The sequence below is a fragment of the Leucopleurus acutus genome (assembly GCF_964270905.1).
Source record: "Leucopleurus acutus genome assembly, chromosome: 14".
Taxonomy (NCBI): domain Eukaryota; kingdom Metazoa; phylum Chordata; class Mammalia; order Artiodactyla; family Delphinidae; genus Leucopleurus; species Leucopleurus acutus.
In genome coordinates this window covers 45,798,587-45,819,797 of record NC_139156.1, presented here as the reverse complement: position 1 = coordinate 45,819,797, position 21,211 = coordinate 45,798,587, and the positions used below count along the sequence as shown (strand labels likewise).

At 36.6% G+C, this 21,211-nt stretch overlaps 1 protein-coding gene across 2 annotated transcripts in view; it reads right to left on the bottom strand.

Annotated features, from left to right (window-relative positions):
- PARG (poly(ADP-ribose) glycohydrolase) overlaps positions 1 to 21,211 on the bottom strand; it is a 111,285-nt gene that overhangs the window by 14,035 nt on the left and 76,039 nt on the right. For both annotated transcript variants that reach the window (XM_082854144.1, XM_082854143.1), the window contains exons 13-15: positions 18,816 to 18,963; positions 7,977 to 8,055; positions 6,433 to 6,541 (exon numbers count right to left, since the gene is read on the bottom strand). In XM_082854144.1, the coding sequence (XP_082710270.1) occupies positions 6,433 to 6,541; positions 7,977 to 8,055; positions 18,816 to 18,963 (336 nt within the window). The remainder of the gene's footprint in view (positions 1 to 6,432; positions 6,542 to 7,976; positions 8,056 to 18,815; positions 18,964 to 21,211) is intronic.

Sequence of the window (21,211 nt, the reverse complement as noted above, 5' to 3'; positions counted from 1 at the left end):
GTACAATATATCCTGAGGATGCTAAGTTTTAATTAAATGAACAGCTCATTTTGTATATGAGAAGACTGCAGTTTAAGGTCCCAGAGTTTCTGATTTCTATTTCTTTGCTGTCAGACAAGTTGGTCTTTCTGCCTCCAAAGGGTTCTTAGTTTTCTGAAACTATCAGACTATATTAAGAGGTTTAAAATAATAGCAAAGCAAGTCTCCCCTGGGCTTTCTCAAGTACCAAACCCTAAAATATAGCTTATGTATAACAGTAAATAAAATAGAACGAATGATGTGTGACAAATGTTCCCAGAGAAAAACCAAGGATAAAGAAAGATGCTTCTATGAAACCCACACATAGAAATACTGTAAATTGCTCTCTGAAGCTGCTACAAGGGTATAAAAATGTATTTTATACCTGTCTGGGTGGATTAACAAGGCTATTCCTTCCACCCCCTCCTAGGCTGTAAATCCTGACAGATATTAATTATAAGTTGGTACCGGACCATTACTCAACACTGTGGTACAGAGCTTACACTAGAACTCACAAATTACCTGTATAATCAGATGCATGGAGCATCTGAAAATCTCTTTCAGGTCAAAACTATCAAAGAGCTCAATTTTTTTGAGTAGGTTCTTGAAAGATACAGTCTCTGCCTTTATGCCAACAAGGGGGTGAACAGACTTTCTGTCAGAATAGACATAACTTTGCCACTTGCTTTCCTGTCAAATTCTCCAAATATGTCTAGAAGAAGAGGAAGATTTCTTAGCCTCCTAGTTTGTGTCATCTCTGTTTTATACCATCAGAATGGTTTTAGTTTCTTTCACACTGCTATCTCTACATATCTGGGCTAACTTTTCTTTAATGAGCAAAAGTAGCTTAGTAAGACTAAGGCCTAACAACAGAGAATTTGAAATATTTAGATTATTAGAAGCAAAATCTAACCAATTTTACTTAAAAAATCTATCTTGAAAAATGACCATAACAAAAAAACCCCTATAAAACTGAAATTAACCTGCATTTGGTGTTCTGATTAAGTAAAATAAAATGAAACTTTAAAACTGTAATCAGATAGAAATTAAATGATATAAAATACTTACACAGTAATTAGGTATAAAGAATAACTGATGATTAAATACAAAATTCTTTTTTTATTCAAGCATAATTGATTTACAATATTATATTAGTTTCAGGTGTACAGAGTGATTCAGTATTTTTACAGAAAATACTCAATTAAAAGTTATTACAAGATAATGGCTGTAACTCCCTGTGCTATACAATATATCCTTGACGCTTATCTATTTTATACATAGTAGTTTGTATCTCTTAATCCCATACCCCTAATATGCCCCTCCCCGCCTTCCCTCTCCCCTTTGGTAACCACTAGTTTGTTTTCTATATCTGTGAGACTGTTTCTGTTTTGCATATACATTCATTTGTATTATTTTTTAGATTCCACATATAAGTGATATGTAGTATTTGTCTTTCTCTGTCTAACTTATTTCACCAAGCATAATATTCTCTAGGTCCATCCACTTTGCTCTAAAAGGCAGAATTTCATTCTTTTTTATGGCTGAGAAATATTTCATTGTATACATATCCATTTGTCTGTTGATGGGCAGGGCACTTGGGTTGCTTCCATATCTTGGCTACTGTTACAAAATTTTTATTCTGTTTGAACCAACCATTTCTCTATGATGGCCTAGTGGCACGGGATGGGGGGGGCGGAGGGAGGGAGGACATTATATAATGTAAATACATTATACTGTTTGCTAAATTAATAATTTAACAATTTTTGTCCTAAAGAGTTGTTCATGACTTCCCTGGTGGCGCAGTGGTTAAGAATCCGCCTGCCAATGCAGGGGACACGGGTTCGAGCCCTGGTCTGGGAAGATCCCACATGCCGCGGAGCAACTAAGCCTGTGCACAACAACTACTGAGCCTGTGCTATAGAGTCTGCGAGCTACAACTACTGAGACACGTGCCAAAACAACTGAAGCCCGCATGCCTACAGCCCATGCTCCACAACAAGAGAAGCCACCACAATAAGAAGCCCACGTACTGCAACGAAGAGTAGCCCCCGCTCTCTGCAACTACAGAAGGCCTGCGGGCAGCAACAAAGACCCAACACAGCCAAAAATAAAATAAATTAATTTAAAAAAAAGAGTTGTTTATATGAAATCAATCTACCGTACTCGTCTAACTTAAACTAATACATAGTTGGTATTGAAAATGATTTTCTGAAGTTTTAGAACACTGTGATTTCTTAAAAACAAACATAACATAAAAAGTTCCTTAATCTTTTGGAAGAGAATAAAATAATATTAATTGTCTTAAAATTATACTTAAGATTCAGTAACAGTAATTTTATAAATTTCTTCTTTTGTAAATTTCTTTTATTTGATTAAATAACAACTGTACAAAGATGTTTACTACATTATAGATAATAGAGAAAAACTTGGGACCACCTATTAGTTCAAAAACAGTGGCTAAGTCCTAGTATATCAATCCAACCAATTTTGTGGCCATTACACATATTATTATGGGGATTTCCCTGCCAGTCCAATGGTTAAGACTCTGTGCTTCTCCTGCAAGGGGCACTGGTTCAGTCCCTGGTCAGGGAACTAAGATGCCTCATGCCATGTGGTGCAGCCAAAAATAGGTAGATAGATAGATTAAAAAACATCAAATTTATTTTAAAAAACATCATGAAGATCATTAGAAAGTATGAAAAATACAATTTATGGATAAATTAAATAGATAAATACAATATTATAGGTAACTTTTGCACACATTTATATGAAAATTAGTATTCATGTGGAAAGACCTACAAAAATGAAAACAATTATTTGAAAGGTAAAATTATAGATGACTTTTTATCTTTAAAATAATTGTAACATTAGTAAATTGATTTTGCCTTTTTAAGATGCAATATAGGGACCTCCCTGGTGGCACAGTGGTTAAGAATCCGCCTGCTAATTCAGGGGGACACGGGTTCGAACCCTGGTCCGGGAAGACCCCACATGCCGCAGACCAACTAAGCCCACGCACCACAACTAGTGAGCCTGTGCTCTAGAGCCCACGAACCACAACTACTGAAGCCCATGCACTGCAACAAAGAGTAGCCCCCGCTCGCCACAACTACAGAAAAGCCCGCACGCAGCAACAAAGACTCAACGCAGCCAAAGATAAATTAAAAAAAATAACTATAAATAAATAAAAATTTTTTAAAGATGCAATATAAAATGAAAACACCATGTAGACCTTAGATTTCTCATATGTGAAATCAAAGACTAGATTAGGTTTCTTTATGGTTATCCTGATTCTATACATTGAGAAACTTAAGGGAAAACTCATTAAAAATGACACATTTTGAACTAATATTCCTGAAAAGTAACACAGACTTCAAGAAAAGATTATAAATGATCAAATGTTGAGCTTCTTAGAAATATCAGCAGCAAGTATTGATCAGTTGTGTTAATCAAGCTCTGATTTAAGAACAGTCCCCTTCCAAATTTGGTGACAACAACAACAAAAATCTGACTTGAATGAAATAAAACTTCTATTGCCAGGTTATTTAAAGACTCAGTCTTTTTCTATAAAGTATGTCTCGGGGCTTCCCTGGTGGCGCAGTGGTTGAGAGTCCGCCTGCCGATGCAGGGGATGCGGGTTTGTGCCCCGGTCCGGGAGGATCCCACGTGCCACGGAGCGGCTGGGCCCGTGAGCCATGGCCGCTGGGCCTGCGTGTCCGGAGCCTGTGCTCTGCAATGGGAGAGGCCACAGCAGGGAGAGGCCCGCATACCGCAAAAAAAAAAAAAATATATATGTCTCATAAGGACTCTACCGTTGTACAAATAAATGTTTTTCAGTGTTGGTAATACTTACAACTAACTTAACCTATTCACATATACCAAGGCTTCACATCTTTAAAATTTCTGTGTCTTTGAGGATGGGAAACTGAAGGTTAGTGCTATCCAAGTAAATGTAGAGAGTATCAGTTAGCCGTGGGCAATTTAAAAAGAGAAGATTTACTTATGTCCAGTGTTATCTTTTAAAAAGATCATATTTATAGATGATTTCTAAAAGTGAATGATCTAGCTCCTCCAGAAAAGTATTTGTGGGAATATAAATGTTATCATGAAAAAAAAGACTTCCCTAGTGGCACAGTGGTTAAGAATCTGCCTGCCAATGCAGGCGACATGGTCCGGGAAGATCCCACATGCTGCAGAGCAACTAAGCTCGTGCGCCACAACTACTGAGCCTGTGCTCTAGAGCCTGCAAGCCACAACTACTGAAGCCCATGCGCCTAAAGCCCATGCTCTGCAACAAGAGAAGCCACTGCAATGAGAAGCCCACGCACTGCAACAAAGAGTAGCCCCTGCTTGCTGCAACTAGAGATAGTCCACATGCAGCAACAAAGACCCAACGCAGCCAAAAATAAATAAATAAATATTTTAAAATGTTAAAAAAAAGGGAGCCTTTAAATGTGCGTTAATGTACGATAATGGTTAAATACATTTACTTTTCATATGCTTCTCTCCCAACTTTTCATGTTTTTCTCTGCCATAACAAAATACCATGGACTGAGTGACTTAAATAATAGACATTAATTTTCTCACAGTTTTGGAGACTAGAAGTTCAAGATCAAGGTGTCAGCATGTTTGATTTCATTTGAGACCTCTCTCCTTGGCTTGCAGATGGTCACTTTAATGCTGTGCCCTCACATGATCTTTATTCTGTGGGTATGCACCCCTGATTTTTTTTTGTATGCCCTAATCTCCTCTTCTTATTAGGATACTAGTTAGATTGGATTAGGGCACTCCCTGGCATCATTTTAACTTAATCACATCTCTATACATTCTGACCTACTGGGGTAAGGGCTTCAACATATGAATTGTGGGCAGGCCAGGGGGACCCATACCTACTGCTTATATAAATGTCTTCTAGTATTAATGACCATGTGACAAATTCACATACACATCTGATGAAAAGCTAAATATAAATCTTCTTATTCTACTTGATATGCTGTGTAATAAAAACATCATGTGCTTGGAGACAACTGCTTTAAGGCAAGAGTTTAGAACAGCGAAAGCAAGCTCACAATTAAAAGGTACCTAATATAATAAAAGATATTCCTCAGTAATATCAGGTGAAAGAGAAATTATATCTGTAGATATATCAAAGAATAGTGTTTTTGGATAGTTTTTATGAGAAATTACTTAAAAGAAAAATGGAATCTGTATAAGTTGAACTTTGGAAAATAGTGCATTTACTCTTCAAACTTTTATGAGATTCCTTTGAGAACTTCAAACATTAAAATAACCTAATAAATTATATATTAAAAAAACATGTTTAACAGTAAATTAGATTCTTGAGTACATCAGAATATGATAATAAATGTAATTATATTTGAAATATCTACTAAGTTTTAAGTGTACTAAAGTCTTTCTGGATTATTTGGTTATTTTACTAACAATATGAGAGTTAAGGCGGTTGAGCTGGGATAAGCAGAGCACCACAGAGAGCCCATTCCTGTGGTAAGACCCAGGGAAAAGATGTGAAGATGATATACTGAACACCACACATGCCAATCCAAGGGCAGTCCCAGTCTGCCTGCAATGGTACACCTAGTCTGTCATTCCCAGAAGTCTGTGTAGGGATTGGCACATGGGTAGTCATGCAAAACCACAACCTCATTATCTTAATAATGAACTTCATGACCAAATCCTACTCATGGAAGTTAAACAATGGCTTTCAGAACTGGGTCAGTCTTCTTGGCTGTGAGAGGAACTAAAGAAAACATCAACTGTTTTGGTAAGGCCCTATTTATCTAGAGAATAGACTTAGAACACTATGACAGTTTATTTACTATGGTTAACAGTAGTAAAAATTTAAACTAACAATAGGTCTGGCTCATTTTTCTATTTCTGTAACACAATGAAAAAAAAAAGAAAATGACTAAGTAGCACAGAAAACCACAGATTCCATCATAAATATGTCAAATTACCAAATAAATAATTTACATGTCAGTCTTACCTATACTAGAACAATAATGACTTGACTTTCATGGTTTATCTGTTTTAATCCTGATAAGCACACCTTGTAGAGAAAAATGTCATTGGGCAGGTCTGATAAAAACTTTCAGGGTTCATTCATTTCTATATGGTTTTACAATGATAATGTTCCAAAGCAACTAAATGTACTTGATGAGATAAATGCATGTGTGGGGCCTAATATCAAGCAACAGTCTATCTGGCATCAGTAATCAAACAATTACGAAATGGAAAGTACATCCTGTACAAGCTGACAGACACATTAAATCAGGAGAGCTGTGGGCAGACGTACTGACACTGCAAGAATTACCAGAAAACATTAATTTCAGCATTAATAAAATGGCAGTAAATAGATGACAGCTGCCAGATGAACTAAGAAATAAGGTTACTGGCCTTGTTAAGCTCGCGTCTGATTTTCTCAGGCACAAACTGGTCGAGGTAGCGTCTGAAGTGAAGGGCATCAATGGCGACGATTTCAGTGCCGCGCCGCTGCCAGTCGTCCCTGGGGCAGGACAGATGGGGGAAAATGAGGAATGGGGAAAGGTACTCATAAAATAAAACCCTCACAAGGGTCAGGTTTCTGAGACTTTGGCAGGGTTAATACATTACAAACAAACCAGTGGGTATATATCTCAGCAAATCAGGAGGGTAGAAAAACACCATTTTATTTTTAAATTCCAAGGGATACATATTGTGGACTGCCAGGCATTAAACAGTAAAATGAAAAAATAGTACGTATTATAAACAGACACATGATTAACAATGAGTCTTCGAGGTTAAAAGATTTTGGGGGCAAACGAAAGGAATTTAGTTCTTTGTTTTCCTTCAATGCTAAAGACATGGCGTTTGTATCTCAACAAGAGCTCATTCCTCCTTTGTTCTGAAAGAAATGCTCTAAGTATTGAGTTTGTAACATCACCATTTATTGTCCAAGAACGAATCCCAAGAAGTCAAATTCTGTAAAAAAATGTGTAATAATTCAGTACAAAATTCTACCTACTGTGCTCAGTTGCTGACTGGGCAAAACTATTTTTAAAAAGGCAAAGAAATCAAAGCAGACGATAACAATTTGCCCAAGGAGACAGGAAAAACTGGCTGAGATGGTGATTCTGGAAATGTGAAATTCCAAATATTTCATCTCTTTATAAACATGCATATACTGATATGGCAGTCAACTTTTCACACTGAAGAATACCCACAGAAACCTTCATGTTAGTCTGTAAATAATTATCAGGAATTAAACATTCACATAGATAATTGTTGCAACCACATATTTTAACCAAAACAAAGGGAAAGAGACTAGGGACTGGACTTGAGATATTACAAAGATAAGGCTGTATGGCTACATGGGCAATAGCTGATTCTTTCTGCCACAATGGCTCTTTTGCATTGAAACACACATACATAGGCCACACACATTTTCTGTAAAAATTTACCTCTGGTAAACCAACTTACTGGGAAAGCAAAAATGTCAAAATGTAAAAATATATTTCAATAAGAACTAGGAGACTACAGCAGCAAAATTCAACATAGGTTCTGCTATCAACTGTTTGTGGCATCAGGCAAATTGTCCCAGCATAGGTTTCCCCCACTTAACCTAATCTCACAGAAAAGGTAAGGATAACTAAATAAGCTGTTTAAAGGCTTTAAGCTCTAATTAGTTCGACCTTGGAAGTTAATCTCCACTGGCTGCTTATAATTAGCAGCTGAGCTGTGCCTTTCTTCTTCTTGGTTTAGACATTTGGCTTTTCTCTGTTGTTCCCTTTGGTATATGGAGATGGTGATACTGTTTTAACTACTAACGAAACTGTACTATTGAATTTAAGAAGAAAATTATATTTCTGAAATAAGAATAGATGGGAGACAGACTGTACCAGGGTCAAACCCACATTCCTTAGCTTTTGGTCATGAGATGCTAACGTCAGAAATGAACTCACCTTTCACTCCTGTCTTCATGGCTCCGGGCCCAACGGTATGTTTCGGCATAGCCTGTGTATTCACTGTACTGTTCAGTACCTGAAACAAATAATCTGCCACTATTATTTTTGAGAAAAAAATTTCTTTTTTCTTTTTGAATTTTATTTATTTTATACAGCACGTTCTTATTAGTTATCTGTTTTATACATCTTAGTGTATGTATGTCAATCCCAATCTCCCAATTCATCCCACCACCACTGCCCCCAGAAAAAAATTTCTTAAGAACTGCACCTTCTAAAGGGTCTCTGTTAAGAAACAAACAAATAAAAAACCCCGCTGGTCTTAATGACTTGTTATTACTTCCCATAAAGAAAAAAATGATGCCTTCAAATGCCACCGCAATTATCATACAGTGAATGAATGTCCCAATCAACAAAGAAAACAAAATGTCTGTCATACTCATTTTTTTCTTTTATGAGGAGTACATAAAGATTGTGTTTTATAAAAGTCCACTGTCGGGCTTCCCTGGTGGCGCAGTGGTTGAGAGTCTGCCTGCCGATGCAGGGGACACGGGTTCGTGCCCTGGTCCGGGAAGATCCCACATGCCGCGGAGAGGCTGGGCCCGTGAGCCATGGCTGCTAAGCCTGCGCGTCCGGAGCCTGTGCTCCGCAACGGGAGAGGCCACAACAGTGAGAGGCCCGCGTACCGCAAAAAAAAAAAAAAAAAAAGTCCACTGTCTTCAATGTCAGTGATCAGATGGTTTTTTATTTGTGTTGTTGAAAAAATAAATTTTACACAAAAACATTCCCTAAGAAAAGTATCAATAAAATTAAATTTAGGATTTGCCTATCAACAGGCAAGGTACCTCAAAGAACTTTGTAAAACTAGGATATTATGCCTGAGAAGACAGGGAGGGAAAAAAGCATAATTAACATTCATCTGATGAGAAGATGTACCAAGCTTGGCATATAACATAGATTTCTAATTCACTGGATCTGAACATATCAAAAGGGATGGTGTCTATTTAACTAAGTAAATAAGCTCATTCCAACTCCTATGGTCAACTCAATAATTACTTGACCTGATAAGAATTGACAAAACAGTAAAATTAAAAGCTGAAAACTTGAGCAAGATTATACTTTTCACATATTAAAAAAAAAGTAGAAACAAGACAACATTGAGAACTAAGATTAATGATATTTTTAGTACAGTTGGGTTTGAACAAATGGGTTTGAACCACACGGGTTCCCTTACACTGTAGATTTTTTTCAATAGTAAATACTACAGTACTAGACAATCTGCAGTTGGTTGAATCCACAGAGGTGGTCCCCACAGATGAAGGAAATGTGTATTCAAAGGGCTGACTGAAGTTATATACGCATATAAGTTATATGTGAATTTTACGGTACTACTTTTCTCTTCAAAAGATACACTTCAGTGGGATTCCTACCAAAATGAATAAACTGAATCTAGTTATGAAAAAAACACTGGGCAAACCCCCCCCCAAAGAGATATTCTACCAAGTAACTGGCTTCAATGTTTTAAAAATATCAAGGTGAACAAACACAAGTTTGAGAAACTGTCCCAGTTTAAAGGATACATGACAAGTCTATTCAAGGTCTGATCCTGGATTGGACTGTAGACTGGGTGGGGGGAAAAGCTACAAAAGATATAATTAGGATAATTGATAGAATATTGACTAGGGATTAGCTAATAGTATTTTATCAATGCTAAATTTCCCATTTATTTATTTATTTATTTATTTGCGGTATGCGGGCCTCTCACTGTTGTGGCCTCTCCCGTTGCGAAGCACAGGCTCCGGACGCGCAGGCTCAGCGGCCATGGCTCACGGGCCCCGCCGCGCCGCGGCATGTGGGATCTTCCCAGACCAGGGCACGAACCCGTGTTCCCTGCATCGGCAGGCAGACTCTCAACCACTGTGCCACTGGGGAAGCCCAAATTTCCTAATTTTGATTAACTATGCTGTGCTAATGTAAGAGAATGTCCTAGTTCTTAGGAAATATACAATAAAATATTTGGGGTAAAAGGGCAGAATGTCTCCAATATACTCCTAGTTCAGGAAAAGAAAATAGAGAAAGAATGATGTAGCAGATGGGGCAGAAATGTAAACTGGTGAATCTGGGTGAAAATTATATGGAAATTCCTTGTATTATTCTTGCAACTTTTCTGTAGATCTGAAAATTTTCATACATATACAAATATAAACATAGATATACAATATAAGTAAATATTAAAGCTATGAAAAATACGATTCTATTTTTATAAATGATTAAAATATTCCATAATAAAAACTTAAAAGATTTAAACTCAATACTAGAGTTTCTAGTCTATTACTGAGCACACTGTTTCTTAAAAATAATTTTTCAAAATTTTAAATAATTTACAGGTTAATTACTATAAATTCACCTAGTATTTGGGGTAAGACAGCCTGCTACAAATCAAGAAAATAACTACAAAATTAATGTTGTTTCTGTCAGGCTTCCTTGACACTGTAAGTAGAGTTGGTTGTTCCTTCTTTGTGCTCTGCAGTACTCTGCATACAGCATCAGCAGAGCAATTAACATATTAAATTGCAATCTGCAAATCAATTATATTTCTACACAGTATCAACGAGCAGTCAAAAACTGAAATTTTAAAACTACATTTACAATAACAAAAAATATGAAATACTTAGAGGTAAGTCTGAGAAAATGTAAAAGAAGTATACAATAAAAAGTATGTAATATGACTGAGAGAAATTAAATAAGACCTAAATAAACATAAAGATATCTCATTCATGTGTCAAAGACTAAATATTGTTAAGAAGTCAAGTTTTCCCAAATACAGATGGCCAGTAGACACACGAAAAGATGCTCAACATTGCTAATTATAAGAGAAATGCAAATCAAAACTACAATGAGGTACCACCTCACAATGGTCAGAATGGCCATCATTAAAATGTCTACAAATAACAAATGCTGCAGAGGGTGTGGAAAAAAGGGAACCCTCTAACACTGTTGGTGGGAATGTAAATTGGTGCAGCCACTATGGAGAACAATATGGAAGTTCCTTAAAAAAATAAAAATAGAGTTGCCATATGATCTAGCAATCCCATTCCTGGGCATATACCCAGACAAAACTATAATTCAAAACGATGTATGCACCCCTATGTTCATAGCAGCACTATTTACAATAGCCAAGACATGAAAACAACCAAAATGTCCATTGACAGATGAATGGATAAAGAAGATGTGGTATGTATATATAGTCCATATATATATAATATATATATATACACACTATATATATATATATATATATACTCAGCCATCAAAAAGAATGATATAATGCCATTTGCAGCAACATGGATGGACCTAGAGATTATCATACTAAGTGAAATAAGTCAGAGAAAGACAAATACCATATGATATCACGTATATGTGGAATCTAAAGTATGACACAAATGAACATATCTACAGAACAGAAACAGACTCTATGGAGAACAGACTGTAGTTGTCAAGGGGAAGGGAGGGTAGGAGAGGGAAGGAATGGGAGTTTGGGATTAGCAGAGGCAAACTATTATATGTAGGATGGATAAACAACAAAGTCCTATTGTATAGCACAGGGAACTATATTCAATATCCTCTGACAAACTATAATGGAAAAGAATATGAAAATATGTGTGTGTGTGTGTGTGTGTGTGTGTATAATTGAGTCACTTTGCCGTACAGAAGAAATACAACATTGTAAATCAACTATACTTCAATAAAATTTTTTTAAAAGTCATCTTCCCAAATTGATCTATAGATTCAGAACAATCTTAATTAAAATTCAGTAACCTTTTTTGTAGATATTGACAAACTCATTCTAAAATTCAACAAACAACTCTGAAGAAGAACAAAGTTAGAGGACTCATGATGCCTGATTTCAAGAATTATTATAAAGCTACAGTAATCAAACCAGAAAGAACCAAAAAAAACAAAAACCCAAATTAATAAATTGGACTTCAAAATTAGAAAGTTCTGTTTTTCAAGTCATTGTTAAGATAATGAAAAGACATACTTCATATGTCTGATAAAAGACTTACCTAAAATATATAAAGCACTTCCAAACTCAAGAATAAAAAAACAAACAACCCAATTAAAACATAGGCAAAAAGATGGTTTCAGGAGCATAGCCATATGTCAAAACTTACCTAACTGCACACTTTAAATATATATGGTTTGTTGTATGTCAATTATACCTCAATAATCTGACTCCTTCACTAGACTGACAGCTTCTCAAGGGCAGGGATTATATATTATTAACATGTGTGCCTACATTAGCATCTTGTAATGCAAAAATATAGAAGCAGTTGAGTAAGTACTTGCTGCATAAACATAATTAAGGACCGAAACAGGAAGAACACTGAGGTTAAAATAAGGAGTCCAGAAATACTTAATCTGGACTAAGTATTATATAATTGACATATTAAAAAATTCATTTACAAAGACAGTGTGGCATGGCAAAAAGAGCACCACACTGAGATTAAGAGTCACGAGGAACCCAAAGTGAATCCTTAAGTAACCAAATCTCACTGGACTTCATCTCAATGTCTAAAAATTAGGCTTGTCAATAATTCTTATATTGTTTACCCCATAGAATAGCTTGGAAAACCAAATAAGACGAGTTTAAAATCCTTCAATACCATACACAGGTTGGTATTGGTGTCATCAGACTTAACTTTGTAAGGGAGTAGAGAAACCAAAGATATATGACTCTATTTATGTGGGGTTTAAAAGACACGTGGTCTACTGGCCTGACTGGGAATAAAGACAGCTGGGAATAGTCCTGTTCTTTTGCTTTTTGCCCTGCGGTGGACAAGCCTCATTTTCCCTGTTTATTATTATTATTAATAATAATAACAATAATAACGCCTACTCTGATCTCTTAATTACGAAAATAACCACCTCTTCTGTCTTTTGCAAAGTGGTTGAAAAATATAAAATATCAATGATCAACTTCTATTTCAAATTAGGATGGTTTTTGTCTTCTTTCCTAACAGAATCAAGGTTAGGTTTATTTCCTTCAGGTTTGGGAAATCAAAAATGCACATACAGATGCTTTTGCTCTAAAATTAAATCCTGAGTTTTCTAAGTAAACATCTTTCAAAATTATGTTGTTTGTTCTGAAAAACAAATGCCCTTAGCTTGCTTTAAATTTAAATTTACTGATAAACTTTTCTAAAACTGCAAAAGGTGAACAGTGATAACAGCAAAAAAGAGAAGACAAAGACCTTTGTGATAGCTCTCTCTAGAGATATAGCCTTAAGACTTCATACTCAAAGACAAACCTTCACCTAAGTTAAAAACTTTTAAGGAACCCATTTAAATCTTTTCAAGAGCTCATTACAACCTTATGAGTTCTTAGACTTTATAGTAGTAAGAAAAATTCTTATTTTCTTTTACTAGTAATGAAAGTTTATGATGAACACAGCAAAAAATATTTGGAGATTAAAGAAATTCTACTTACTAATGGGTTATGCCATTAGAAAGAAGATTTATACAAAGAACCTAGGGGTAAGACAGGAATAAAGACACAGACCTACTACAGGATGGACTTGAGGATATGGGGAGGGGGAAGGGTAAGCTGTGACAAAGTGAGAGAGTGGCATGGACATATATACACTACCAAACGTAAAATAGATAGCTAGTGGGAAGCAGCCGCATAGCACAGGGAGATCAGCTCAGCTCCTTGTTACCACCTAGAGGGGTGGGATAGGGAGGGTGGGAGGCAGGGAGATGCAAGAGGGAAGAGATATGGGGACATATGTATATGTATAACTGATTTACTTTGTTATAAAGCAGAAACTAACACACCATTGTAAAGCAATTATACTCCAATAAAGATGTAAAAAAAAAAAAAACAACCATCTACCCCACTTTTATTAGCATCATTAAAACAGTGGTGATTATGCAGCAGAAAAAAACACTCTGGCCTTTCATTCCCATGATTAATAAAAATTAAGAAAAGCCAAACTCCAACTTTATTTGGATCTTTCCCAATGAGCTGGTGTCATTTAGTAAGCACTGGGCTGTTTTTGTAGTGATGGGCTCCTCTAGTGTTGTTAACTCTATGAAAGGTACCAGTACAATAAGCAATGGTGTCTACTTTTGTCTTTTCTATCAGTTCTGCTGACACTCACGAAAGATTTAAGGACCTGTGGTGTTTGGGACAATTTGATTCACTAGAGGGCAGGTTTTATATTACATGTGTCAACATTCTGCTCAGTAAGTTTCATGTCTAGGCATCTGCTGTATGTTCTCACCACACAGAAACAACAAAATAATCTCCCAGCAGCACAGTAACACCTTTTAGTTTTGAAGCTTTTACTGGACGTTGTGAAGGAACACAAGAGACGGGAAAAAAGGGGAAGATTGGAGTTTTAATTCTTTTCCTCAATCTATACTTACTGAAAGGTTTTAACTCATGCCTGCTCCAGGGAGGATCACAGCAAGTAGAGGGATAACACTGTTTGGATAAAAGTATTTGCCTGTTTGCATGACCTGTTTCATATTCATTTAAAAGTCTGATACCAACCAGATGCCCCACAATGATGATAAATTTAATTTATTTCCAATTTCTCAAACTCTTCTACAGATTCAGGCAGCACAGTCACAGCCATTAGCTCACTGAGCCTGGTTGAATCATTGAAGGAATGGAATTGATCAGGCAGATAGACTGCAGTGCATAGTTAAGAGTCTCCTAAGAAGGGAGATGGCAGAAATCCAACATCAAATAGATGATGAAATGGCCATTTCCATTAAGGGAACATCACATCACAGATATTAATTAGGAGGCACTATAATAGAGTTAAGTGGATATGGGGAAAAAATGCTGAGTTAAAGTCACCCCGGGTGTCCTTAGCCTGAGGTAATTACAGGTGTGAAGGTGAGTCATGGATCTGCAATTTTCCATCTATTTTACAATGGCTGCAGGTAAGTTAGAGACCAGATATAACTCCAGAGTGATGATGCTTTTTTAGATTGGGGACAAACTATCCTTAAAAAAGAAAAGAAGTCTAATGTTTTCCTTTTACTATTCCCAAGGAAATTACATCCTTTATTTACAGAAACATTAATGGGAGATGACAAGGGACTACTTCCCTAGTACAACAGAAGTGAAGCAAATGAAACAAATTAGCTTTGAGTTAAAATGCCCTGCATTCTACCAACTTTTTTATTTCAAGAATGTAAATTCATCCTAAAAAATTGATGGGAGGGCTTCCCTGGTGGCGCAGTGGTTGAGAGTCCGCCTGCCGATGCAGGGAACATGGGTTCGTGCCCCGGTCCGGGAAGATCCCACATGCCGTGGAGTGGCTGGGCCCGTGAGCCATGGCCGCTGAGCCTGCACGTCCGCAGCCTGTGCTCCGCAATGGGAAAGGCCACAGCAGTGAGAGGCCCGCGTACCAAAAAAAAAAAAAAAATTGATGGTATATTTTGTTCTCAGTCTTCAATTCAAATCTAGCTTAACTGCTAAAAATTAAAACTCTTTTAAAGTATTATTTGATACACCCAAATGCTGGAGATGGTCACATTCCAGAACTTCAGTGCTCTCTAAAACAGTCTGAGATCAATATTCAAAGTATTCATTTGCCCAACAATGGATTTATGACAGTTTAATTTTTTTGTTCTATAATTCCTTACACTCTTTTCTCCCCTAACAACTTCTAACTACACCCTTCTTATCTGCATACATAATAAACAACAAATGCAGATAGACAACCAATATGTGAGTTGAGACAATGCTGAGAATAAAAGGGTTTTATCTTTCTATTTCAGTACAGTTTGGATTACAACCTCAGAATTCTGGATGAAATACTTCAGGTTATTAACTTCAAATAGCTGCAGTTCTATCAAAGAAGAAATTCCTTTGCTGAAGTTCTTAACTTCCTACATAAACTCAAACAACAATTTTTACTTTTTGTCTTATCTCACCAAAACAGAAGAATCAAAAGGATATTATAAGAAATAATATAGGGTTATCTAAAGATGTGGAATAACTCCTTGAAAGCCCTTTTATCCACAAGCACTTATAAAAGTCATGGACACATCAACAAAAACAATGGAGTAAAAATCTCAGAGAACTGTTTCCTCCATAAAAATAATAAGAACACTGGCAAAACTTGTAAGAATCATCTTTTTCTGAACTGTGGGAATTAACCAAAGGCTTGCAGCAGTCTGAGGAGTGTTTATTAAAGAAAAATTGGCTGAATATTGGTAAACACAGTGAGTTGTATGGTGTTTTAACTTGCCCTGTTCCTATTCCACTTTCCCAAGCTCCGTAGTAGCCTTAGAAACCAACAGCCTGTAATCAAAGCAGCCTGGTTGCCCCCGGAGGGGGCAGAGAAGGGTTGAAGCTCCTTCAAAGCCCCATTCTCAGAGAACTGTAATCATCTGACCTGTCTGGTAGTTCTTCCCTGGAAGACCTCACTCACAAGGCTGTCTTTATTTGACCAGACTTGGACTTTGTCCAGGGTGAAAAGCCTAATTCCCAGGGGAGTTTGTTGAAAACAATTATAGTCAATTGTTTAACAGTGTAGCTGCCTGAGGCATTAGATTACAGTTGGGGTAAATAGGCTAACCAAAAAGCTTCAGAGGAAAAGCTAAGGAATGAGAAGTACTTATGGGACTTTGAAAAGTATCCTCGGGAATCTAGACGTCTACACACATGCCCATAGCTGTACACAGGCTCAAGAAAGACCTGAGAAGGTCCTAACCTCTCCCCTCACTCTGATCTTGAGGCTCTGTGTAAGCAGGAAGGAAGTGTCAACTGCCTGGTGGAGTGTTGAAGGTAAGCCCCAACATATACACAGAGCCCTTTGGCAAAGACTGACTTACTGTCTCTAGGCATTTAAGAAAATCTCTGTCCAATCATTAGGTAACTACTAATCTAACCAAGCAGAGACTTTAGTGGCTACACATGAAAAAGAATAGTCTTCACAGAACTAGATTAGGAAAGTCACTAAACAAACATCAACAAAAACATACTCTGGGAAAAGGAGAAAATTTGATTTCAAGAGTTGCCCCATTTAAAATGTCCAGTTTTCAACAAAAAAATTGAGACATGCAAAGAAACGAGAAAGTAGGGTCCATACTCAGAGAAAGAAAGTATTCATTAGTAACTGACCCACCCTGAGGAACCCAGATGTTGGACTTACTAAACAGAAACTTTAAGTCAGCTGTTTTACATCCATTAAAAAAAACTAAAGGAAATTATGTCTAAAGAACTAAATGAAAATATGAGAATAATGCCTCACAAATAGAGAATCTCAATAGAGATAAAAATTATTTTTAAAAAGAATCAAATAGAAATTCTATAGTTGAAAAGCATAATAACTGGAATAAAAATTTCACTGAGGGGATTAAAAAGCAGATTAGAGCAGACAGAAGAATCAGTGAACCTGACAATAGGTCAGTAGAAATTATCCAGTCTGAGAAACAAAAAGAATGAAGAAAAATGAACAGAGCTTCAGAGACCAATGGACATCACCAAATGTACCAACACATGCATAACAGGAGTCTCAGAAGGAGAGAAGAGAAAGGGACAGAAAGAATACTTGAAGAAATAATGGCCAAAAATTTACCAAATGTATCTAAACATTCAAGACATTCAATGAACCCAAACAGGATAAAGTTAAAGAGATCCACACCTATACACATCATAAACAGTTGAAAGACAAAGAGGGAATCCTGAAAGCAAAACATAAGGGACAAAATTTAGATGCTCTCCTGAAGGTTGCCTACAAATGTATCTGAGATGTGTGGTCTCAGTCTTAATTCTGTCATGTACCTCTTTGGACATAAATTAGTTGAGTTATACATTTGATAAAACTAACAGAGGATGGTTTTCATCCCACTGTAATCTTTGAAAATAACTATCAACCAAATTCTCCTACACTTAGCCTGTTAGTCTCCTATACTAATCTCAAAGTGGCAATAGATTCAAAGAAGAAATAAGAAATCCTCCTTTGCAGAAAGAAAAAACATCAGCAATTGATGGCTGATTACGGCTTTTATATGGGAATTTTTTTTTGGGGGGGGGGGTATATGTTCTTTTAGGTACCTGAATAAAAGGCTTAACTTCCCTACAGTGGCTGATTAAGAGTTTCTTAAGAGTTATGAGTTAATCATCAATTTTTGGGGGTAGCTTATACACAAGAAAATACTGTGACATAGTGATATTGTAATCTAAAGAAACTTAAAGGAAAAAAATGTAAATCTTGATTAATAGGCCTAAAGTATAAATTTGACTATGTTTCCTTTTCTCCTTCACCCATAATAACTTAAATCAAAGAGAGGCACTATGATAATCACACTTTTTCTCTTAGGATTAGAAATTAGAATAAACATAAGGCTACTGATTTATTTCCCTTCTATAAAGCTCACTGTTGTACTGACTCTCTCCAAACACTGTAACTGTTTTTTATACTTACATAGTGTGTTCATACTGAAGTACAACAAATCACTTTGGAAATATAATGGAAGAATAATAATAGGATACATGCTCAAAGACATATCACTATCTTCTTTTTAAGGACACCATATCATAAAATTTCAAACTGGAGAGTAGTTTAATCATTTTTACCCTTGTTCCTCAGATAAAGATACCAAGAAAGAAAAAGTGGGGATAAAATGTCTTACTCAAGATTATGAAAATGAAACTGTAACAATTTAATAAGAACAAGTATAAATTAATGAATTAAAATATTAGGACTAATGCCCACGGTAGCGAAAAGCTACTGAGTGGCCTCTCGTCTTCATGATAGATCATCACAGATGGGGAACACTACCCCATTGTCCAGACTTCTCAAAACTAACCTGTGATGATAAGACATTCATTGTGATCCAGCACCTCAGTGAACAGCCGTGAAACAATCAACTCAGGGTTGATTAAAAAGCGGATTTCTTCTTGTACAAGTCCTGCACTGGTTACACCACCTCCAACAAAACGGTTTGCAAAATCCACCTATTTGGGAAAATGTGGCATGTTAAATGACAATTTAAAATATCTACATATATAATAAAGAAGTATACTCCCTCTAAGCTCTGATCTTCCTTTCCTTTCCCACATAAATCAATCCCCAAATTAGTAATCTTCCCGGGGAGAACAGATTGTGGTTGACTGCACCCTTTCCACCTCACTGCAGTTAACATCTCTGAATATTTCTTTGGATTCCAAAATGTTAGAAGGAACATGGAAAATAGAGCTTTTAGGCAAAAGCCTCAATGTAATTTATGGACTCTTGTTTATAAACCTTACCTGTGCTCCAAGGGCCACAAATCAAGGGAGGTTTTTATCTGGAAAGGTTTCAAGATCATTTCTCCACCACTCTCTACTCAATTTCCATTTATGTACTTCATATGACTTTAATATAATTATACAGGCATACCTCATTTTACTGCACTTTGCTTTATTGCACTTCACAGATATTGCATTTTTTACAAATTGAATGTTAATGGCAACCCTGCATCTAGCAAGGCTATTGGTGCCATTTTTCCAATAGCATTTTCTCACTTTGTGTCTCTGTGTCATATTTTGGTAATTCTTGGCGATATTTCAAACCCTCCACCAGCAAAAAAAATTATGACCTGAAGGCTCAGATGATGGTTGGCATTTTTTTTTTAGCAATAAAGTACTTTTTAATTAAGGCATGTACATTTTTTTAGACATAATGCTATGGACACTTAAAAGACTACAGTATAGTATAAACGTAACTTTTATATGCACTGGGAAACCAAAAAAATTCATGTGACTCACTTTTTTGCAATGGTCTGGAAACGAACACATAGTATCTCCAAACTATATAGCCTGTACCTTTCTTATATAATATGGAAATCAAACACTTGTCCTTAAAGGTTTGAAAAGTTTAGGATTTAACCTTTTCGGTAACTTTTTTCTTTTGTGAAAGAATAAAAGGATGAAAATTTCTTCCTTCTAAATTCAACTGCAAACCCCAAACTACAAAAACATTACAAACTTTTTAAGAAAAATACACCTAAGGGGAAGAAAAATGAAGACCAAAAAAATCTAGTTTAACAACAAAGATTCAATAAATTAATATTTCCAATTTAGTTTAAAACTATATGTTAAGTTTTCTATGGAGTACTATGATGGCATCCCCAAGCTCCTATTGATAAAGGTGAGTTACACAATCCTCAAGAGAAAGCAAACTCAACTTGCCAGAATTATTTGTTTGTCTTAAACTTACTATGCACTCCAATGTGTCCAACGGTATGCTAGGCTCTATGGGGCAATATGTAAGAAATAGTTTCTGACTTTGTCTTACATTTGTCTATTTGGGGAGTTAGAGTACACACATACACACAACTTGTGTACACATACAGTCATACACAACCCCTCCCGCCCCCTACCAGAATTTAGTAAGTAACGTAAGAGAGGCTTCTATACTATTTAGGAAAAACACAATCCTGTGTCTCTTCTTTACTCTCACACTACTGCCACACTCCCGACACTTCTGACACCAGATGTGTGGATTTTCCACACATCAAGCAATTCTGCAATACCGGCTAGGTGTCCTACAATCCAGTTCAGTTCTGACACTGTCTACCTGGAGGTTAGTGAAAAATCCCACAGGCTAAGGATTCAGTCCTACAAGACTGCCCCAGTTCAGATGACAATCTCAAGTCCCAGGTTGTCACCTGTACTTCTAGTTGACCAGCTATAAATTGGGGTTCCCATGACCCCACCCGGGGCTTAATGATTTGCTAGACCAGCTCACAGAATTCAGGGTAACACTTACTTACTTAACATTTACTGATTTATTAAAAAGGATGTAATAAAGGATACAGATGAACAGCCAGATGTAGAGACACACAGGGCAAGGTATGTGGGAAGGGGCACAGACCTTCCACGCCCTTTCCAAGCAAGTCATCTCCCAGCACCTCTGCATGTTCACCAACCCCAAAGCTCTCCAAATCCTGTACTTCTGAAATTTTTATGGAAGCTTCATCACATTCTCATGACCAATCATTAACTCAGTCTCCAGTCCCTCTCCCCCTTTCCCAGATGATGGGAGGTGGGGCAGAAAGTTCCAAACTTCTAATCATGGCTTAGTCTTTCTGGTGACCATCCCCATCCTGAAGCTACCCAGGAGCCCACCAAGAGCTGCATCATTAGAACAAAAGACATGTCTATTACTCAGGAAATTCCAAGGGGTTTAGGAGCTCTGAGTCAGGAATTGGGGTCAAAGACC